The sequence below is a fragment of the Herpailurus yagouaroundi genome, unplaced genomic scaffold (genome assembly GCF_014898765.1).
Source record: "Herpailurus yagouaroundi ecotype Mexico unplaced genomic scaffold, PumYag 222, whole genome shotgun sequence".
NCBI lineage: Eukaryota > Metazoa > Chordata > Mammalia > Carnivora > Felidae > Herpailurus > Herpailurus yagouaroundi.
The window spans coordinates 3,374,584-3,396,986 of NW_024412453.1; the positions used below are offsets into that span (position 1 = coordinate 3,374,584).

Consider the following 22,403-nt stretch of genomic DNA (forward strand, 5'->3'; position numbering starts at 1 on the left):
CAGCTGGCGTCAGCAGAGGTGAGGAAGCCGGGAATAGAGGAGAAAGCTGTTTCTCGCTAGCCTTGGTTCTCGCGCGCCATGGCGGCCCCCGTCCAGCCGCCTCCTCAGTCTAGCGGTGGAAAGCGCAAAGGGAAAGCTCAGTATGTGCAGGCCAAGCGGGCGCGGCGCTGCGACGGCGGTGGGCCACGGCAGCTGGAACCCGGGCTACAGGGCATTCTCATTACCTGCAACATGAATGAGCGCAAGTGCGTGGAGGAGGCCTACAGTCTGCTCAACGAATACGGCGACGACATGTACGGGCCGGAAAAGGTACGAGCCCCAGAGAGGGTAAGCGGGCCTGTGAGAAAAGAAAGGAATGCAGGAAGGCCGGCTGTCTTCTACGCGTGCGCGAGTTTTGTGGCCTGGTCTGTGTTCCCGCCATCTCGCGGAGTCTGAGTTGTAGATCGCTGCCGGGTCGCGTGCTTGAAAAGCTTGCCCATTTGAGGGGTTTTTCCCATTATGAATCACAGGGGCTCCTGTTTATAGATTGCTTCTGAGATCCACGTGTTGTGTTTCTGAAGCCCTCAAAGAAACGTTTATTTCTTACGGTAGACTTGTGAAGTAATATTCACGAGGACACTGGAGCTCAAGTAGGTTAAGTAAACGGTCCAAATTCACAGGGGAAACTTCATTGGTCGTCATAGTTTTTATATATCTTACCACCATCTACGCCATGGTTGTAATAATTGTCCTAAGCATTGTGTCTGAAATAGTGGGTTTAGTACTAGTGCCAGTTATTTCTCAAATGCACGTATAAATACATTTTAAAAAGCAAAAATTTTTGTACCAATTCCATCTAAGATCTAATTGTCTCAACACAGTTTGGAAATCCTTATATTATTGGCATAAGATCTGGACTAATACAGAAACACCTGAATTAATTAAAAGGGGGAGGATAGATAATACAGAGGGGATTTGGATTCAAGTACTGTTATTTACTAGATCTACGGCATGGGCGTATTATTTAATTCTGCTGAGCTAGATAAAAAAGAATAAATGATAGTATATTTAATGTTGGCTGACAAGTTCCTTATGTATATAAATACATCCTGATAAATAATAAAGGTTCCATAAATGGGTATAATTATTACTGGTGCCTGACTGGCAAACTCCATTGGTGGGGCAGAGAACGAGGCAACAAGTTAGTGTCCTGTCTCCACTGGTGTCTTGAGCAAATTTTCAAACTATTTTTGTTCCCTCTTCCTTAGTAGAATAGAGATAAGGGTTTTTAATGCCATAACAGGTTGGTCTAATCTCACCAAAAGGAGACTGTCTCATTAGGTACAAAGATACCTAGTGATGGGATTTAAGGTTTACCTTGAAGTAATTCATTTGGTGAGCACATTTCCCTGTGTCCCAGAGTGTCAAGATGTTTTTGAAAGCATTTTCAAATTATATGTACCCCAGTCTGAAGGAACTTCCTTTTTCCTCTACATTTTGTAGGGAGTGATGTGTCAGTTTCTTAATAAAAAGCTTTATTGTCAGTATTGATCCATCTGCCACTGGAGGTTTCACATAAATATATAGTTACAGCTTTTAACATGAGCTGTTTTGGCATTTTTGCTCATTAATTTTATGCAGTTTACAGACAAAGATCAGCAGCCCTCTGGAAGTGAGGGAGAAGATGATGATATGGAGGCTGCCTTGAAGAAAGAAGTTGGTGACATTAAAGCATCTACGGAGATGAAGCTAAGAAGATTCCAGTCAGTGGAGAGTGGAGCAAATAATGTAGTCTTCATCAGGACACTTGGGATAGGTGTGTCTAATAAGCCTTAAGATTATTGAGCCTATAATATCTAGACATCTCCTTATCTTAGTGAATACTGCCTAAAAAGTGGCTTCATGGTCACGGCTCAGTTAATAATTTGATTGATCTTCTTCACACTGTTTTAGCACTAAGCATATGGAAAGGTAGAATGGTGTGGTGAACATAACATTGGCTTAAGAGTGGAAACCTGGCTTTGCCACTTTCTTTGCGTGTAACTTTAGGTGAAACAAGAGTACAAGTTCTGTCTAAAAGAAGCAGCTGCTATTCAGCCCCAGCCAATTTGGAATGACTTTAACCATCTGGAATGTAGTCCTAATAGAGCCAGGTCTTTTGATTTTTGAAAAGAAGGTGGAAATCTGGAGAAGTTTGTAGATTTTTTAATGTAGTTAACTAATTTAAAAGTATTGAAAACACTGAGTAGCCCCAAATAGACTTGTATGTCGTCAGGATGTGGCCTAAGGATCATATGATGATTTTGTGTAATTCATGGTCTTGGGGCTCCTCTGAGTTCTGAGATCTGGATTTTTGTACAAATTTGATCAATGGATGAGTTGAATGTGTGGTTTTTAAGTTTATTTATATTTGGAGAGAGTGAGTAGGGGGAGGGGCAGAGAGAGATGGAAAGAGAGAATCCCAAGCAGGCTCCATGCTCAACTCAGAGACCCAGACAGGGCTCGATCCCATGACAGTGAGATCATGCCCTGAGTTGAAATCAAGAGTCAGATGCTTCACCTGCTGAGCCACCCAGACACCCCTTAATTAAATCTTTTAAAGTGACTTGCAGATTTTGTTTTGTTTATTATTGTAAAAAAAAAAACAAAAAACACTGCTGTTTAATAACAATATGTTGGTAGTTGCTCTTGTTATAGGAAAACAATATGGTCTTGTTTGGACAAGTCAGACATCACAAAAATGTTAACTCCAGTGTCTTCATGAACTGTTGTTTTTAGTGAAAGCAGTCGTAATGCTGAAGAGTTAACATATTAGATATAGTAGTAATCATAGGCAGTGAAGAAAGTTGGAAAAACTGTTTGATTAGACTTATTAATGTTCATCGTGATAATTTCTTCTATACTGTTGATGTAGGTTGCTGACAATGAAAATTCATTTTGGACAGTTTGAAGAGGTTTTAAAATGTCTGAGAGCTTATATTCTTGTTCTTTTTTTGCTGATTTTTTTCTTTTCTTTCAGAACCTGAGAAATTGGTACATCATATTCTTCAGGATATGTATAAAACCAAGAAGAAGAAGACTCGGGTTATTCTACGAATGTTACCTATTTCGGGCACATGCAAGGCTTTCTTAGAAGACATGAAAAAATATGCAGAAACATTTTTGGAACCCTGGTTTAAAGCTCCAAACAAAGGGACATTTCAGATTGTATATAAATCTCGAAATAACAGCCACATGAATAGAGAAGAAGTTATCAAAGAATTGGCAGGTATGTTTCTTTTAGTGATTTTACGTTTGTATGTAATAGTAAAACTTGTTTTTAGGAATTTTTTTTTAAGATTTAAGGCTTATATTTTTGGATATAAAACAAGTATATTAAAATGTCCTTAAAATAAGGGCGCATGGTTGGCTCAGCTGGTAGAGCATGTGACTCTTGATCTCAGGGTTGTGAGCTCGAGCCCCACATTGGGGACAGAGATTACTTTAAAAAAAAAAAAGTCCTTAAAATAATATCAGACCTAACAGACTTGGATATGAGACTTTCTGGTAGTTAGATATTAAGTCTTCCAAATCAAGATTGAATTTTCTTTGGAAAAAAAAATTACTCTGATTAAATATTTCAGGATTTTATTTGTATTTATTTATTGAAAGAGTTCACAGAGTTTGACTGAGGTCCATGTAGAAGCATAGACTAGTATGTATATTGCTTTTAACAAGTCCCAAATGGAAAGTTGAAAGATTGTGTTTGTATCTGTCAAGCTTCATGGTACCCTTCTCCCTCTAAGCGTTTCCCTATTCTTTTTGTTACAGGAATAGTAGGCAGCCTCAATTCGGAAAATAAAGTGGATCTTACCAATCCACAGTACACAGTGGTAGTAGAAATCATTAAAGCTGTCTGTTGCCTGAGTGTTGTGACAGATTACATGTTGTTCAGAAAGTATAATCTCCAGGAGGTGGTTAAGAGTGCTAAGGACCCATCACAGCTTAACCCAAAGCAGCCAGCACAAGCAGGAAATGGGAAAGAAGCTAAATTGGAATCTGGTGACAAATCAAATCAAAATGACCCAGCAGAAGGAAAAAATAACCAGCAAGTGGTACCAGAAAATAATGAGGAGCTGGGGCACACAAAACCAAGATCTGAGACACAGGTGGTGAGTGAGGGAGGAGCTAATCTTGAACTTGAAAGTCAAGTCACAGAAGGATCTGAGCCAAATGAAAATGACCTCTCATAGAGAAAAAAAAAAATCATTTGGTGTTGCAGGTAGGTTTCTCTGGTGGCATTTGGTGAGATGTTGGTAGGATTCTGTATAAAATTGTGACTGAAAATATAGGTTTTGAACTTTGTATGTTGCATAATGCTGTACTCACAATAGTGAACAGTGATTGAGCAGCTCCATTAACAGTTATGTTAGAGATCTTTTCAGCCCCATGTGCCAGGTGCAGTTTGGCTTATGTGAATTTTGTTTAGCTGGGAGAAACTGTGGATAATTGGTGAGCACTTGCATGGAGCACTTGCATTGGTGACAGGAGGATAATGTTGGGCTCTCCCTCATGATTACTTTCCCCAGCCTCCCTTTCTGCACTGCCATCTAGCTTACTGGAGTAAACAAACTCTGTAAGAGACACTCCTAGGGAAATTAGCATTCTAAGGAAGGAATTTTTACATGTTGCAACTCATCTGTCCCCTGTCACTTTGTTGTAAACATTGCAAAAACATGGGTCTTCTAGGTGAGAAGTGAATTGTTTTTTGTGAAGTTTTTGCATTTTTTTGTGATTCTTAGAGTTACTTTGTAACTCTTAGTTACTATGGCAGATTTTATATTTTATTAACATTTGTTAAACAAATCTGATGTTCCAGTGCTGCAATTTTTGAGGTCATGGTGTAAGATAGAAGAGGACCATTCTAGGCATAGAAATACAGACATTTCTGTTGAGGTTAGTGATGAAGAATTAGTCTTCTGTGATACTTTGGTATGCCAGTGCAACAAGGGACACAAATTCTTTCTTTACAGTGAAAGCTACTTTTCGGTGATCTTACGGATTTACAATCCAAGCTGTTGTCTTCCATTGTACATTGTGGAATGCAACTTACAAACCTAGTATTTGCTCTAGCAATTGCAACTATAAATCATAGCCATTTGATAAGTAAAGATGTTGGTTATTTTAAATGGCATCTGGAATATCAGAACAGTAAACTGTGTTTAAAAAAGTCACATTCAGGGGCACCTGACTGGCTCAGTTCGTAGAGCATGTGACCCTTGATCTCGGGGTTGTAGGTTTGAGCCCCCTGTTGGGTGTAGAGATTGCTTAAAAATAAAATCTTAAAAAAACAAAAAATCACATTCAGTAAAAGGTTTAGAAAGCAAAATTTTAGTAGCAGCATTATGTTAGAAAAATTTAATAATATAATAATAATACCAATGTAATAATACCAACATAACATTAAAATGTGAGGGCAAGAAGCAGTATAAGAAATTGAAAAGCCTTCACTTTCAGTTTAATAAATTGATTTATGTCTCCTGATACTAAAGAGGTTTGGATAATTAACTGAAAAGCAGCCGCTTCTCTGTCTGGGTTGATGAGTCAACAGATTCCATGAATATTTGTCCTACTATAGCCTTGGTAAGGTTGGTGAATGATGACGAAATTCAAGAAAGCTTGTTCTGCTGCGAGGAGCCTCTCAAAACAAAGGCAATATAAATTTAATGGGTCTTTATAACTGAAGACTGAAGGTCTGTCATCTCTACTCCTGGTGCTCATCCTTGGCTCCATGACCAGTTTTGCCTCATTCTGGTAAAAGGAAATGTTGACATTCATGTTATAGCACACTGCTTTCTTCCCAGAGAGGTGCTGATAGAAAACACTTGGAGTTGAAATGAAGAAAGTTCTGGATAATGCTGCAGAAATGGTTAACTTTATTAAAGACCCATTTATGCAGGAATGTTTAAAAATAAATAAAGCTCAAATCTGAACAAAGAGCACATAAATCTACATACAGAAATCCAGTGGCTTGTCAGAAGAGTTCTCAACAGGATATTTGAGTTGAAAGGTCAATTGCCAGAGTACTTACAAGAAAATATTAGGCCAGATTTTGCAGAATGCTTTGGAGATGAAGGATGGCTAAGACACTAGTCTATTTAGCAGACATTTTTTTTTTTTTAATTACATGAACAAACAAGTTACTGCAAGGTCCTGGAGAAAATGTATTTTCTTAAAAGTGATAAGATTCTTGGATTGATAGGAACTGACTCGTTGGAACAGTCACATCGCCAAAGGAACTCTTGAAATGTTTCCACACACACTTGGGCATGAGAGTGAAGAAAAGATAGCAACGAGTCTGAGGCCTTAACTAAAACTCTCTGTGAAGAACTGCAAAACCAAATAGCCTTTCCCCTCCTTTTCTCAACACCTGTGTATGACTAGGTGCGAAATCCCTTCTCTGAGTCTCAGCCCGAGATTTTGTCCAGGAGAAGAGAAAGAACTCTCTGAGTCATAGTCTGATAGTTCAGGATTTCTGTGAAATAAGAGTATCCTTAACTTAGTGCTGACACTCACATGCCATGAAACTTAATTTGAAAGTTTTTTCAAGGTTTCCCCCAGGGTAAAACTACTGAAAAAAACTGGAAGAGACTCACCAAAGAGGGCTGCATAAGAAGTCCAGGTTGAAAATAAATATTAAGAGGCTGTGAAATTCACTTCTGGAAGGGTTTATTTTTAAGTTTTAAAAAGTTCATAAGTATTATAAATGTTGAGTCTTCCTTCACCAATGTCTATGTCTGTTTAATGGCCAGGGAATGTGGTAATGTATTTTTATCCTCCTAAACTAGTGGTCCTGCTTGGTAAACCAGACTAGAAGGATTAGGGAGGGGAAAAGACTATAGATTGGACCTTGGTAATGCAGATGAGGCTGCAAGTCCTTCTAGATCTTTAGATATTTAGAGTGTTAACTCTTAATAGGTTGAGATCATTTTAAAAGGATGATCAGAGCATTTTAACTGTCACGGAGGATAGGATTTTGGTGCCTTCATCAGACTTGCTCCAAGACAAAGACACTTTTATTTTGATAGTGCAAGACTTTGGGACTCTGGGAATAAAATTGGCCATATGCTTACAGAACATCCAAGTTTGTGGAACTGGGTTCCTTTTACTTTGTGAAAGCTGCTACTCTACAGAAAGATTTTGATTTAGTAGTTTGTTTTTAATCCTCTTGTATTTATTTTTATTTGGTAAGACCTGCGACAAAAGCTATTCTTTCCAGCTGTAAAGCACTGTGTTCTGTTGGAATCTGATTTCATTCATTGATGCATTTTCAGGTTTCATAACTTTATTGTCACTGACTTTTGAGCATGTTGTTTTATAAGTGACAGGATTCCAGGGTGGAAATTGAGTGTTCTTTTTTTTTTTTCCATTTAATTTTTGTTTCTGTTTTTAAGTTACGTCAGCTAAAAAAAACTCCAGTGTTGTGGTTTAGTAAATTTGTTTTGCTTTGTGGAGGATAGGGTGTTATACTTGGTATTTTGAGACATGTTTGTTTAAGGTTAAACATGATTTCTAAATATTCTTTTTATTTGTATTTTGCTTTTGTTATGGCCAGATATTTAGCTTTTTTTTTCATAGTTTCTGATATTTTCAGAAAAATCAAAATAAATTTGTTCCCTAAAGATTGGTGTTCTGTGCTTTTTCTTTCTTTCTGCCTCTTAGTAAATCTCTTGATTTATGTGTGTGTGTGTATACACATACATATGTATAATATATATATATATACTTTTTTTTAATGTTTATTTTTTTTGAGAGAGAGAGACAGAGTGTGAGCAGGGCAGGGGCAGAGAGAGAGGGAGACACAGAATCTGAAGCAGGCTCTGGGCTCTGAGCTGTCAGCACAGAGCCCAACGCAGGGCTGTGGGGCTCAAACTCACGAATGGTGAGATAATGGCCTGAGCTGAAGTCGGATGCTTAACCGGCTGAGCCACCTAGGTGCCCCATAAATCTCTTGATTTATAATAGATACCTCATAAAAGATGTTTTTATGTCAAATTATACATTGTCCTAAAATATAAATCATTTTTATAAATGATTATATAAAAAAAGATATGAAACATTTAATAATTGCTCTTGAATAATTACTCTTATTAAGTAATCCAAACTTTAGATATTTTGCAGCAAATTTGCTTCAAAAGGAGGTATAGTAATACAGTAGTCAATTAAATGCACTTATTTGGTTTTTGGATTATTTATATTCCTTATTTTAATATTAATATTAAAATATAAACTAATAAAATTAAAGATTATAAAATATTAATATTTTAAATAACTAATAAAAAGACCTTAGAAATTACTATTTTTAGATTTATTTATTTTTGAGAGAGAGCATGAGCAGGGGAGGGGCAGAGAGAATCGGGGACAGAGGATCAAAGTGGGCTCCACATTGACAGCAGAGAGCCCAATGTGGGGCTAGAACTAACAAACTGCAAGACCATGACCTGAGCCGAAGTTGGATGCTCAACCAACTGAACCACCCAAGCACCTTGAAGAAATTCAGTCTTGAACTTTTAGAATAGTTCTAATCTTTATTTTGGCTTAATCATTCACAAGATAATTCAATGTCCACTGTGCTTTTCTAAGTAATTATTTGCTATTTTAAACCCTTGCAAATCATTAAAAGCATTGCCTTTGTCAGTTTGGTCATTATAACAGTTTTCTTCCCAAATGTTTTTAGATTTTCATTTATTTTTTGGCTAATTGCAAAACAAAAAATTGAGTTTTTCAACCAGGAAAAATCTTCACCATTTTAAGAGACTAATCACTAAATTGTTAGGAAGCAAGGACTAAAAGCAGCCCTATTAACAACTTAATGCCATCATCTCTTATCAGGCTATGTTCTACCCCATTCATGGTCTCTCAAAACGTTGCGTTTGATTTTCCCAGTGATTGTCTTTGGGAGTTCTGGAACAAATTCCACCTAGTTAACAGAAACACATTATGAGACACTTGATTCCATTTTGACAATCCCAGCTGTCAGTACAATAGGGAAAGCTTTCATGCAACTCTAGCATGGAGTTTGAGACTAGGGGTTGTCTTAGCCCACCAAGCTCATTGAAATTCTTGTGTTTATATAGTAAAGTTGACAATGGAGCTCCATCATGGGTTTTTAGTGCAAAGGCTGTGTGCTTTGTCAGAAGAATATAACAATTCCTTTACTCCTAAGTTCAATTGGACCTAGGCCTCCACTACCCCAGGGAAATAGAGGCCACACCTAAATGCACAAGGAAACAAGTTAATTCTTGGGGTTTGGGCTTTTAAGAACTGGGTCCTGCAGTTTCTGAGGGAGATTTTTGAGAGAGAATTTTGAGTACACACAATTTTCCCCTTATGTCCATGGTAAATCCTCTTCATTTCCCTTCCTCAAGATGTAACTATTGTATTTTAAAATTTTCTCCAATAACATTTCTGAAAATCAACTGCCATGGATTTAGTAAATTTAATGGAGAAAATGTAACTATTCTTAAAGTTAACTACCTTTTGGTTGAAATACCAACTGAAATGGAATTCTCATGTTAAGGATCAATATCAACCAATAGTATTCTGGGATGAGAAGGAAGGAAGTTGCAGTGCCATCTCTATGTTTTTATATAGAATTATTTTTTTAATTAAAATTAAAAAAAAATATATTTATTTTGGGGAGATAGAGTGCAAGCAGGGGAGGGGCAGAGAGAGAGACACACACAGAATTTGAGGCAGTCTCCAGGCTCCAAGCTGTCAGCACAGAACCTGATGCATGTCTCGAACCCACAAAGTGCGGGATCATGACCTGGGCTGAAGGCGGACGCCCAACCGCCTGAGCCACCCAGGCACCCTTTTATAGAATTATTCTTAAATCCTCCCTTGAAGAAGAAGGTTTCAGGAAAGATTCCACCGTTTCTTCGGATAGTATATATATATTTTTCTAAGCCTTAAGTTTGGTCAGTTTGATACTAAAGCCCTGTGCTTTGAATTTGTAAGGGTATTATGGATCAAGAGTGCCATGATTGTTGAATTAGGTGCTGTTTTCACTTTTTAAAAACATATTTTAAAGTTTATTTGAGAGAGAGAGAGCACGAGATGGGGAGGGGCAGAAAGAAAGGGAGAGAGAGAATCCCAAGTAGGTTCCATGCTCAACATGGAGCCTTGGGGCTCTATCTCATAACTGTGAGATCATGACTTGAGCCGAGATAATGACTTGAGCTGAAATCAAGAATAGGATGCTTAACTGACCAAGTCACCCAGGTGTGCCCAGGTGGTTTTTAAAATCAATTTGCCAGTATTTTTTTTTTTTCTCATGGAATGGGACTGATTAGTCTTATAAGGATCCTTAGTAGTTACTCAGTATTGCAGAGTTGATCAAAGCTAGTTTATCAAATTTTGAAAATAAATTTTCTAAAGCAAAATTGTTAGGGCAAAACAAGTTGAAATAGGTATCCTCTGCTTACATACTGAGCAAACATAAAGTCACAAGCTAATAAACTCTATGTACTTACTACCTTAGATCCTTGTTTGGTAATACATTAACTTTTGGGCAAAAATACTTGCCTTTCTTGGATATTTGTAAGGTGCAGTTGATTTTTTCACATGATCCTGAAGTTCAAGAGTTAATTTCTCTGGGTTGGATGATTTAAAGGGTGCAGATAAGACAACAAAAGCTTTCACTACCTGCAGGAGAAAAGTCCATTTATATTGATGTTTGTTTTTCAGACATATCAAGAGTTTGGAGCCAATGCTGAACACAGGTACTTGTAATTAACAGGAGCTTGAGTGATGAATGCAAATCCAGAGATCACCTCTGAACAAAGCTTGGATTACAAATGAGGTTTTGAGATCTAATTCCAGACAAATGGTTTCTGAGTGTGAGGAGTGCAGTGTTTCATTAAGGGTAAAGGTCGAGTTTTATTTACATGTCCACATGTATTTGACATTTCAGTCAGACTAATCCTAATAGGTAATCCTTGATTTACCGATAACCACTTATTTCAAACCTACACTGTTAGAAACATGCAGTAGGGGGGACAAATGGAGTTCCCTGAGAATACAGTTTGAAAGGGGTTTGGGGAGGCTTAGTGGAGGGATTTTGTATGCTGGGGGATGAACTCTCAGGAAGGATTGGTCTACCTCTGAATATTTTTTTTTGCTTCTCTTTGGAATACCATGCAAAGCTCACTAATTAATTATTGAAGTTAGTTAAGTATAAATTATTAATTATTCCTACATTGATTCCAGTTGGTATTTACTTCTAATGTTCACCTGAAATAAGCTCTATTGAGACCATGGTAGCAGGAGGAAAATACTTTGAAGAATGGAATTCATTGAATGGGGAAGTGGTACAAGAGGTTTGAGTGTGGGATCCATAGAGTCACTGCAGAGGGCCACAGTTATATGAATGGCAGTAGAGAAAGAGATGTGGGAGGATGCTGATACAGAAACTGATTTTGAAATTTTGCTACTTACTCTATTAGAAATTTCCTCAAGGAAAGGAAAAGTCTCCCTTTCATACTACATGGCTTCCTCCTAAACCTAAGGTTATTCCTGTCATTCCCCAGATTCCCTTTAATAGGTTGAAAGTAGGCTTGTGGGACTTGTTTGGGAACCTGGCCACAACATCCTATTTGCATTGTTCCTTTAATGCAATGTATTTTGATTTCCGTGACAATAGTACATACAGTAGAATCTGCTGTTTTTTCTTCTGTAGCATCTCTTCCTCTTTTAGTAACAGTACCCTGAGTTTCCTACAGAGCATTACCCTAACTTCTCTCTCTAGTGGTGTTGACACTAACTCCTACCTCCAGTGACCGGCATATGATCTAGGTCTGGCCAGTGAGCATATACCATTCCCTGGACCACGCTGGTTGGATATGTGATCTAAAATAGGCAAATATTATTCTGGGAGTTGCTTGAAACTGGTGGAAAGGGAGCTGTCTCTTTTCCTGGTTGTTAAGCTGTGTGCATTTGGAGTGGTTGCTGTCAAGTAGGAAGAATCCGAATGGAACCAACCTAAAGAACAACAGCCAAGAGATGGAGAGAGATGGTTTTGCTAACTTCACATGAACCCTTGGATGTAGCTGTACCTGAAGACCTCACTTATGTGTGAGCCAGTAAATTCCTTTTTTTAAAAACTTAAGTCAGTTTGAGTTGAGTTTCTGTCATTTGCCTCTAAAAGAATGCTAATACATCCCCTTTGAGATGCAACTCATTTGTAAAGTTGATTGCCTAGTATACATTTTTGGCACATGTGCTTCATAATAAGAAGTACATGACTACTCCTGATTCACTCCTTAACATGGTCAAATGGATAGAACTTGAAAATATGAAATTGCTACATTAATGACATTCACTCTACCTCTCCTCTGATTGGATCTGGACTACTGACAACAGCTGATTCAACAACTGCTGGGTGCTCGATTAGTGCACTCTCCACTTCAAATGGCCCAATACGGTACCTGGAAAAGGAAAAGAAGCCCTCGGTCACTACACCACCCAACAGACCTCCCCTGACAATCAATTACTTCCTAAGAGTAAGAGTAGCAAATATACAAACCCAGAGGATATGATGACATCATCAGCTCTACCAACAAACCAGAAATACCCATCACTGTCCATCACTCCTCTGTCTCCAGTGACATAAAAATTCCCTCTTATCGTGGCAGCAGTTTTCTCTGGATTGTCCTAGGAATCAAAGATGACTCTTGGTCAGAATAGACAAAGGGCTATGGCACCCATGGAGTGACTTGTACATTGTGCATTCTATTTCTAAAAGAAATTAATTTAAAGAAATGTAATTCCTAGTGTAGAATACAAAAGGTTCAAGAATATAATAAAAAGTAAACCCCTCTTCCACCTCTACCACTCCCTATCACTCCCTCCCTGCCCTCTGCAGCCTGCCTAGTTGTCTTTTCTGAGGACACTCACTGCAACTGGTTTCTTACACATAGAATTTAATCTTTGCACAACTCCTAGGAGATAGATGATATTCTCCCCATTTTGCAGTTGATGAAATAGACTTGGATTTTGTGACTTGCCCAAATTTACACAGCAACACATGATGGATATGAAATTTGGACCCAAGTCTGTATGATTCCCTGTACCACCTTTTCTATTAAAGTGTGACTAGCATATTTTACATTCTTGTACCACATATTCAGAGAAGAAACAGAAAGGCCGTGTAGTCTGTAGTCTGAGGGCAATTTCCCCTTCTTTGCCAGGTGGTAGGACGTTGCCATTTTCATCTATAATCTAGAATGAAAGGAACAATTTAGGTTCCTAAATTTGTTTTTCTACAGTGTGAAAACAGGTTATAAATAGTTGTACAATGACTAGTAGAAAACTGTAAAACGTTTTTTCCTTATTGAAACAGATATAACTGACCTGGACATCATAGGGTTGTACTCCTTTGCCCATTGAACCCAGTTTAATTTCTTGTCCTTTCTGATTGGCACAAATTATTCCCTGTTGAGAGAACATGTTTTATATAAGGATGTAAAAATTCAATTTCTGTAGCTATTTATATCATGACAATAAAACATAAGACTCAGTATACACACACACACACACACACACACACACACACGTACACGTACACACATGCACATTATTTTAGATCAGTGCTTCTCAAACATAAGCGTGTACCAGAGTCACCTGGAGCATTCATTTTTCAAGCACAGATTTCCAGGCACCATCTCAGAGTTTCTGATTCAGTAGGTCTGGCCAGGTGGGGTGTCTGAGAATTTGAATTGCTACCAAATTTCCACGTGCAGCTGATGCTGCTGATTTGAGGACCACACTTTGAAAACTACTCCTTAGACTAAGGATACCACTTAGTGCACCTTGGGATAAATTCCCCACTGGGGCTCTGTGGGGTCCTCAGTGTTGCTGAGAAGATGAGCTGCTCAAATCTGACCCTCTCTGACCCCTAACACCTTTGAGACTTCTCCAGCATGGGAAGAAGGCAGGAAGACTGGAAGGAATAATCCTAATTCCCCTCTAGCCAAACCTAATTGGGCAATTCAGAGGTTTTGGTGGTTACTTGCAAGGTAAGGTATGCTGGGAAATTCCATAAAAATTTACAACACCAAGGGGACTCTTCAGGGGCTCAGTCTGGGGTTGAAATGTTCCCAATGTGCTAAACCTAAACTGCCCATTAAACATACCACTTCTGTCTGTCCGTAGCCCTCATACAGTTCCAGTCCAGTTTGTGCCTTCCACTGTTCCAGCACCTCGGGGTTGAGTGGCTCCCCTCCTGTCAAGCAGTGCCGTAGCTTCTTGAATTTATATCTGTAGACGTAGATATAGCGTCTTTGATGGGAGAAATCTGAGTGGCTTTCACTAAAACATTATTAGTATGTTCTAGCAACAAGCAAATGAGCTAGTAAAGACAAGTAGTAGGAAAGTTCAGTCAGCAAATATTTTTGAGCACCTACTATCTTGTCAGACATGGTTGTAGGTGTGTGGGGCATGTTAGTAATTCAAATAAAATTTCCTGACAGAGCTTGCATTTTAGCAGATCATTAAAGGAGGGGAGAAGGTAGGAGAAAATACCAATAATGATCTTAAGTGCTTATTATGGGCCAAGTGATAAAACAGCTAACATTAATTAAGAACCTACTATGCTGTGAGGGCTTTAGGAGCATTCTCATAATCCTCACATCCTTATTATACAGATCAGGAACTTGAGGCTGAGAGAATATAAAGAGGTTGTTCGAGGCCTCACATATAATAAAGGGCTGAATTGACTACCCTGCACTTACCATTTGTCAAGTATCTCACCAAGTAGGCCATTTCCCTGAATTCTCTCCACAACCGCATGAGGCAGCCCTTAATCCTCTCTTGTGGATGGAGTTAAGGAGACTTAGTAAGGTCATCTGGAGTGTCTGAGGTCACACTATCAGTAAATAGTGGAGCCCTACTTGTTTGGCTTTGGAGCTTGGTCAGTTAACCACTGGCCTTACTACTCCACTGCCCACTTTCTCAAGTGAGGAAGTCTGGAATAGCCCAGCTCCGGTGCATTGAGGTGTCAAATGGGGAGGACAGGAGTTGTGCCTATTCAAAATAATCCTGGAAAGCCCTGAACTACTCTTGAAATGTGAGCAAGGTGCTTACATTCATATCTGCTTTATTTTGTTTCATAGCACTCTCCCTTCTGGGCATCCACACTTGAGGGTGCAGAGGATGGGTGAGCCTATACTACTTAAATTATTTCTCTCTTCCTTTCTCTTTTTCTTCAGGTACTCAATTTGTATTAGTTAAGTAAATATGCATTGCAAGTCCACTAGGTGTTCAGATGATTTGGATAAATTGATTATAATCTTCAAGTCATAAGACTTCATTAGCTTCTCTTCAAGACAATATGAATGCAGCTGGATTTGGGGAGGGAGGTTGGTTCTCAGACTTCAGGGTTCTGGTTGTCCCTGGGAAAATGTTCAGTTGCCCCTAGAGGCTATCCTTAGGGGCAACTGGGAAGTGATTAGGCAATATCTGAAGACAGTTTTGATGGTTGCGAGGGAGGTTCTACTGGCATCTAGTAGGTGGAAGCCAGGCAGATGTTGCTCAACATCCTACAGTGCACAGAACAGTCCCCGACAACACAGAATTATTCAGTCCAAATGTCACTAGTGGCAAGACTGAGGAAACCTGGGCTATCCTGCGTTGAGAAGGGGTGATGCGGGACTATAGCTTTTGTTTGTGGTTCAAATGGAGATTTCTGCCCAAGTACCTCTTAAGGTCTTTTTGCACAAGCATCCGGTACACAGTGGGAGCGCTGCACAGGGTCGTGATGGGATAAGTGGTGAGCGTCTGGATGATGGAGAAAGACAGTTTCAGAAGTGGTTCATTAGAGGCCACAACCAGAGCTGATGTCTGCAACCCCTCAACGTCTATCATTAGCATGTTTTCATCTCATGATCACTACTAGGCATGAGAAAGCAAATATTTATTGTCACTAGTGACTGGATGTCCATTGGAAACTTCCAATTATTGGGAAGAATACATATATGTTACAGTAATAGACACACACAATCAAATTCAACAAAAAGTAAATTGTCGAAATTGAGACCAACCCCAAAGTAGGAACTGGTTGATTCTACCTCAGGGGTGCAAATTACCTTTCATGGTGGAATTTTGAAACCTCCTGCCCATATATTCCTGCACAATACTCACCCTAGATATGAGCTAACCTACCAAAACTTTCCCAATACTGTTTCTATAAAAGATACCAGTCCTTTCGAGTGGATTGATTAAATGCATAAGTCATTTTCCAGGCCCAGATTTGCTGGGCTCATTTTCCCTCTAGCTCCTTAAAGAAAAATAATGGCATAGGCAGGTTAAATCTAGAGAGATACTCACGTTTTAGATTTCCTGTTTCTAGAGAGGTTCGACTATGCCAAGTGATAAATTGACAGTTTGTATTAAACTTAAACATTTGAGAGAAGGCTTTCAAGATGTATTTCTAGTCTCTCTGGATCATGAAAAACTTTTGATCTGTAAGTGAACGTCTCTACTATGTGTAATTGCTCCCTGGATTCCAACTATTCTTAATAGGTGTAAGTGCTTATACCTAAGAATAGCGTAAAGTTTTTAGAGCACTTAAAATACACACATCTTTGTGTATTTGTGTGTATTTTAAAATACACACTATCTTTGTAAAATAAGAATAGTCTTATTTTAATCAACTTATTTAATATGTTAAATAATATAGATTAATAATATAATAATACATTAATATTAACATATTACTAGCATTACTATGTCTTAATATAATGTTAAATAAATTTATTAAAATAAGTATACTATGTATCTTACTTAAATACTCTACAATATTTAATATTTTACTAAAATTATTATTCTTATTTTTAAAAATGCAGGTTTCAGAACTGCAAACTTAGTTTATCTACTTAGGACACTTTATTAGCCTGATGGAGAGATCCTAGTTCTTATGCTACCCAGCATTTCTGTTAAGACCCTCAAGCCATCTCGTCAGACCAGTTAGCAAAATAACAGGGTGAGTATAGCTTTTATTCACACAGGTGTGGTGTTTGTTTAATAACATGTATTTTGTTAAGCATAATTGATTTTTTTGGGGTGAAAAATAATTGGCCTGAATCACATCTTTCTAAAGGCTAAAGAAATGAGAGCAATCTGATACCTCAATCTAGCTGTCTCTGGCTGAAAAGGAGGGACATGCCTGATTTCAAGACAAACATTGGGTTCTGAGAATAACAAAGTGAGAAGCTCAGGGTGAGGGGAGAATGGAAGGAGCTGCTCTGGGAGAAAGGTGACCCCACCTTTTAGTCTTCTCTACACAGGGTTTGGGATTTATCACCTATTGTTTTTGTTTCACTGAGTCAGAACCAAAGATTTGTTTGGACTTGAGACTTCTAATCTGTTACTTAGAATCTCATGCTCAGTGGGACATTAGAAATCCTGAACAGTTTGAAGCACAAGAGTGGATTTTATACCTGAGAGTGTTGTGGATGTTTCCTCTCTGTTAAATACATTCAAAGGCCAAATCCCTGGAGACTTCAGTTCTTAAAAAGGAATTATTTCCACAAGCCCAGGAAACTATATTCTGAAGAATTATTTCTCTGTAGTTTTAGAGGAGACAAGGGAGAGATGTAGCTAGAAGTCATGACTTACATCTAAGAAAGTGTCGGTGTCAAACTGGGCCATCCGATGTACAAAGACACACGCTCCCTGAAGCCAGGATGAAAACACACTGCCAATGGCAGCCTTGATCCAGCCAGTGTCAGACATGTTCCATATGATATCTGAGGACTTCAGGTCTAGCCAATACCTAAGTGATATGGAGAAGCAACAAGACCAAAAAAAAAAAAAAAAAAAAAAAAAACCCAAAACAAAGCTAAAGAAAGAAAGAAATCCCACAAAACAAAAAGCAAAACAAAACAAAAACAAAAACAGAAAAGCAAACAAACTGGTGTCTTTGAGAACTGGCCAGAACATCAGGGGCTACAGAGAAAGATCAAAAGAAACCCGAAGGCAGGATGAGCTATTATTCTACCTCCCACTTTTGTTATTTTGTTAGAGAACTTCTTCAGAATCCTAGGTAATATGAAAATAGGGAGGCTGGGTTTGGCATGATATTCTAGGTTTGTTCATTGAAGCAACAAATATTTATTGTGTCAATATATGCTAGGCACTGTTCTGCCTAGCATAGTGAGATAGACTAGATATCTGCTCTTACTTCAGTAAGACAGATAGCTAACAAGCACACAATAAAATGAATGAATATAGATCAGTATCATAATATCAAATAGTGATAAGTGCTCTGAGGAAAATAAAACAGGTAATGTGATAGCTTTAAGATATCTAGGAAGGCCTTTCTGGGTGGGTGAGCTTCTCTGGCAATGAGAAGGAGCCAGACATATGGTTATCGAGATGTGGCCAAGGGTGATTCCTGTACATCACCCTGTGCTCATCACAAGTGCACTCCTTAATTCCCATCGCCTATTTAATCCATAAGTTCTTGCTTGATCAGTTGGTGAGATGGTGCCATTTACTGATCTAGGGTTGGGCAGGGGCATCAAGGGTTCTGTTTTGTAGACATTATATTGGAGAAATCCAATAACCCTCCAAGTGGTGGTGTCAGCTCAGTTGGATACACATGTGGGCGGCTCAGGGGAGAATTTAACAAAAACAGTTTTCCTTCCTACCTTCCACAAAGGGTGTACCCAATTCCAAGGCTGCTCTGAGAGTGCTGGGCCATCTTGGGAGCACCTGTAGTCCCACTGGTGAAATAAATGGCCATTGGTTCTTGACTTCCTGTTTCTACACAGCTGTGCTCTGCAGAGGCAGATCTGTAAAATATGGATCCCAACATAGTGGCTGAAGATGGAAGACCAGTTTATCTCTCTCTATATATATTTGCATATATATATATATCTTCTTGATACCAGAGAACAGTTAATAGAACAAAACGTAATCCAAAGCCTCCTTGAGAGGAAATTCTCAAGAAATCTTAAAGGGACTTTGTAGATAGGTACTAAGCTTTAACAACTCACCTGTCTGTTTTTTTAAGTGCCACCTTTGTATAGGTCACATAGATAACCAAGAGACTTTCAAAATCAATGGCAAAAGGATGTGTATTTAAACTTTTTCTCTCAGTGCTTCTTTTAATCTATGATTTTTTTAAAAATCAGTGAATCTTTGTGAATTTTTATTAACATTTCAAGAGTTTTTATGATTTAAAGGAAGATCTTTTGGCATTTGAATCAAACTTTTTAATACTTTTTGTTCAGCATCTTCAATATTGCTGACAGACACAGCTTCTTACCATATAGCATCCCATTCTTCTTCCTTGCACTGATAAAACTCTGACTTTGTTCAGGTATCAGGCAGGGGAGACTGTTCCTTATATAGCTCTAGGGGGTGAATCTTGATTATCCTAAGCCAATCATGCTAATTCTTGTACCAGAGACTGATTTAGGGATGGTACATGTTGCAGTTATGGTCAATGAGATTTAAAGGCTTTATGGAAAACGTTTCCTTATTTTAAAGAGTCATGAGGAAGGGATGCTGCCTTTCCTCACCCCACCTATCTTGTTTTCTGGACTTCGGATATTGTTGTGAAAGTACATTATGTCTGGGACAACTCTAGCCATGTTGGGATCACAGGAGGGATTAGCAGACACACTGAGGATAGCACGATGGAAAGATGAATGAATCTGGGTTCATGCTAATTTCATCAAACTACTGAATAACCAACTCTCATTTGGCTCTATCTCTGTACTTCTTACTTGTCATATAATAAAATAGTTTGTGTTGTTTAAGCCACTTATAGTTGGGTCTCCTATTACTAAAGCCAAGAGCATTCTATGAATAGATAATAACAGTATCTGTGTAAGATTATCTGCACAGACAGCTCCAACATTTCCTTCCCACCCTGCACAAGAATGCCATTCTCTCACTGAGGAGTGGAGCATATGTCCTCTCTCCTTGAATCTGGGATGGCCTTATGACTAATTTTGATTGACAGAGTGTGGCAGAATTTCTTTGACTTCTCAGCCTAGGTCTTAAGAGGCTTGGTAGTTTTCACTTTCACTGGGGCGGGGGTGGGGGGATGCAGCCACCATAGGAAAACGTTCAGACCTTCCTGCTGGAGACAGAGGGCATGTATGGGACAAGTGAGGTGCTTCAGCCAATAGCTAACACCAGAGCCTCAGACTTGTGAGTGAACCCCCTTGGGTCCTTGAGCTTCAGTCAAGCTGATATGGAGAAGAGTAAGCTGCCTCTGCTGAGGCCTGTGTGAACTTTTTTTTTTTAATGTTTATTTATTTTTGAAAGAGAGAGAGAGAGAGAGAGAGACAGAGTGTGAGAGAGGGAGGGGCAGGGACAGAGGGAGACACAGAATCTGAAGCAGACTCCAGGCTCCAGGCTCTGAGCTGTCAGCAGAGAGCCTGATGTGGGGCTCAAACCCACAAACTGTGAAATCATGACCTGAGCCGAAGTTGGACGTTTAACCACCTGAGCCACCCACATGCCCCTGTGTGGACTTCTGACCTACAGAATCTTGAGAAAATAAAATGTTGCTTTATGCCACTAAATTTTGGGATATCTTGCTTCTCAGTGAATTCAAAGTCCTTTTTCTTCTGATTTTTTGGGCACCTTTAAGGGACTCAATGGCACATTGCAGAGTTGGTTAGGGCAGGGACCTGTGAAGTAGGGGTGCTTGCCGTTAGGGGTATATAAGATACCCTAGATGGGGAAGAAACTAAGAGGACTTCAAATTATATGCATTCTTGTATTTATTATTTAAAGTATTTATTTTTGGTATTTGTATAATAACCAAAAACACATGTATATGATTTATAAATTAATATGCACATATTGTGGGAGTGTTAAAAATATTTTACTGACGGAGATGCATATTCAAATAATCTGGGTGCTATTACCTTAGGGAATCGCTACACTGCCGAATGACTTTATTAACTGAAAATAATATGAGTAATTATAATTACTATAATATTTGTGGAGAGATTACTATGTGCCAGGCTTTATACTAAACACTTCACATGCTTCATCACATTTAATTCTTTTACAACCCAGTGAAGTATATACTATCCTTATCCCCATTCTTTGGATAAGAGAGAGTTTCGGAGATGTTACTTGACTTATCCCAGGGTACACAGCTTATAAAAGACACAAACAGGATTCATTGGCATAGCCCTTGGGAGAGAATTTTGGGATTGACTAAAAACAGGAATTTGGTTTGCATTAATTAGTAGGATAAAATTTCATATCAGCAAACACACACACACACACCACTGCCCTATTCATGTCTTCTTTCTTTAAGCTTCTCTGGAAGAATTTTTAAAAAATATTGTATTTAATAGCTCTTTGAAGGATAATACCATTAATTAACATTCTATTCTTTTTTTTTATTGTTGAGGAAATATTTTCTCACATATTAGCTTATTTTATCCCCAAAACAACACTTGAGATATGTGCAGTATAATTATCCCTGTTTTACATATGAGTAAAACCAAGGTTCAGTGATCTGTTTTGTTCATTCATTCATTCATTCAGCAAATATTTATTAAGTATCACCTGTATGGTAGGAACTGGAGATAGAGTGATCAACCAAGCAGATCAACAGTGCCCCTGTCTTCTTGGAGCTCAGTTTAGGGCAGAGTTTGGCAAACATTTTCTATAAAGGGCCATACAGCAAATATCTTAGAATTTGTGGGCCATATGGTCTCTGTTGCAACTACTCTACTCAGTTCTTATAAGATTTACAAAAACCGGTGCTGAGCCAGAATTGGCCCATGGACCCTATTTTGCCAACCCCTATTGCAGAGGATAAAAACACAGTATATAAGGGAAAAATGACTGGACACAATATTCAGATAGTAATGACTGCTATGAAGAAAACAGGATGATGTGATAGAGTGGTTTGGAATTCTGTAGATAGGGTGGTCAGAGACAATCTCACTGAGAATAAAACATTCAAGCTAAAATCTGACAGGAAGGAGTCAGCTGTGAAGAGGACATTGGAAAAGCATTTCAGGCAGAAAAAACAGCAGGTACAAAGGCCCTGAAGTGGGACATGTTTGAGGAATTAAAGGGTGGCGAGAGGGAATCAAGGCAGGGAGAGTAGTGGGAGAGGTGATCTAGGATTAGGCTAAATCCAAGCCATGCAGTGTACTCATAACAAGCCACAGCAGGAGGTAGGGAAACGGAGGCAGAGCTACATCTTTTCTTCTGTGCTTAAAAATATTTTATTAGGTGATTCTTTAAAAAATTTTTTTAATGCTTATTATTTGAGAAAGAGACAAAGAGCAAGCAGGGGAGGGGCAGAGAGAGAGGGAGACACAGAATCGGAAGCAGGTGCCAGGCTCTGAGCTGCGAGCACAGAGCCCGATGTAAGGCTCAGACTCACAGACTGAGAG

At 38.7% G+C, this 22,403-nt stretch overlaps 3 protein-coding genes across 4 annotated transcripts in view; 1 reads left to right on the forward strand and 2 right to left on the reverse strand.

Annotated features, from left to right (window-relative positions):
- ACSM3 (acyl-CoA synthetase medium chain family member 3) overlaps window positions 1–323 on the reverse strand; it is a 57,597-nt gene extending 57,274 nt beyond the window's left edge. The window contains exon 1 of the mRNA XM_040458836.1: window positions 225–323. The gene's annotated coding sequence lies outside the window, so the exon portion shown is untranslated. The remainder of the gene's footprint in view (window positions 1–224) is intronic.
- Window positions 1–11,144, forward strand: THUMPD1 (THUMP domain 1 NAT10 acetyltransferase adaptor). 2 transcript variants are annotated; one of them, XM_040458841.1, is made up of 5 exons: window positions 1–309; window positions 1,621–1,795; window positions 2,999–3,247; window positions 3,790–4,240; window positions 10,708–11,144. In XM_040458841.1, exons 1-4 carry the CDS (start codon window positions 79–81, stop codon window positions 4,209–4,211), a joined length of 1,077 nt encoding a protein of 358 aa, XP_040314775.1. In that variant the 5' UTR covers window positions 1–78; the 3' UTR covers window positions 4,212–4,240; window positions 10,708–11,144. The 2 variants fall into 2 exon arrangements, with proteins under 2 accessions (XP_040314775.1, XP_040314774.1); XM_040458840.1 differs by lacking the exon at window positions 10,708–11,144 and having other exon boundaries at window positions 3,790–7,423.
- Window positions 8,852–22,403, reverse strand: part of LOC121019813 (acyl-coenzyme A synthetase ACSM4, mitochondrial) — a 20,877-nt gene continuing 7,325 nt past the window's right edge. The window contains exons 4-13 of the mRNA XM_040459624.1: window positions 18,669–18,812; window positions 17,635–17,791; window positions 15,716–15,795; window positions 14,154–14,277; window positions 13,372–13,452; window positions 13,138–13,239; window positions 12,545–12,672; window positions 12,347–12,446; window positions 10,546–10,665; window positions 8,852–8,938 (exon numbers count right to left, since the gene is read on the reverse strand). Coding sequence (XP_040315558.1) covers window positions 8,852–8,938; window positions 10,546–10,665; window positions 12,347–12,446; window positions 12,545–12,672; window positions 13,138–13,239; window positions 13,372–13,452; window positions 14,154–14,277; window positions 15,716–15,795; window positions 17,635–17,791; window positions 18,669–18,812 — 1,123 coding nt within the window. The remainder of the gene's footprint in view (window positions 8,939–10,545; window positions 10,666–12,346; window positions 12,447–12,544; window positions 12,673–13,137; window positions 13,240–13,371; window positions 13,453–14,153; window positions 14,278–15,715; window positions 15,796–17,634; window positions 17,792–18,668; window positions 18,813–22,403) is intronic.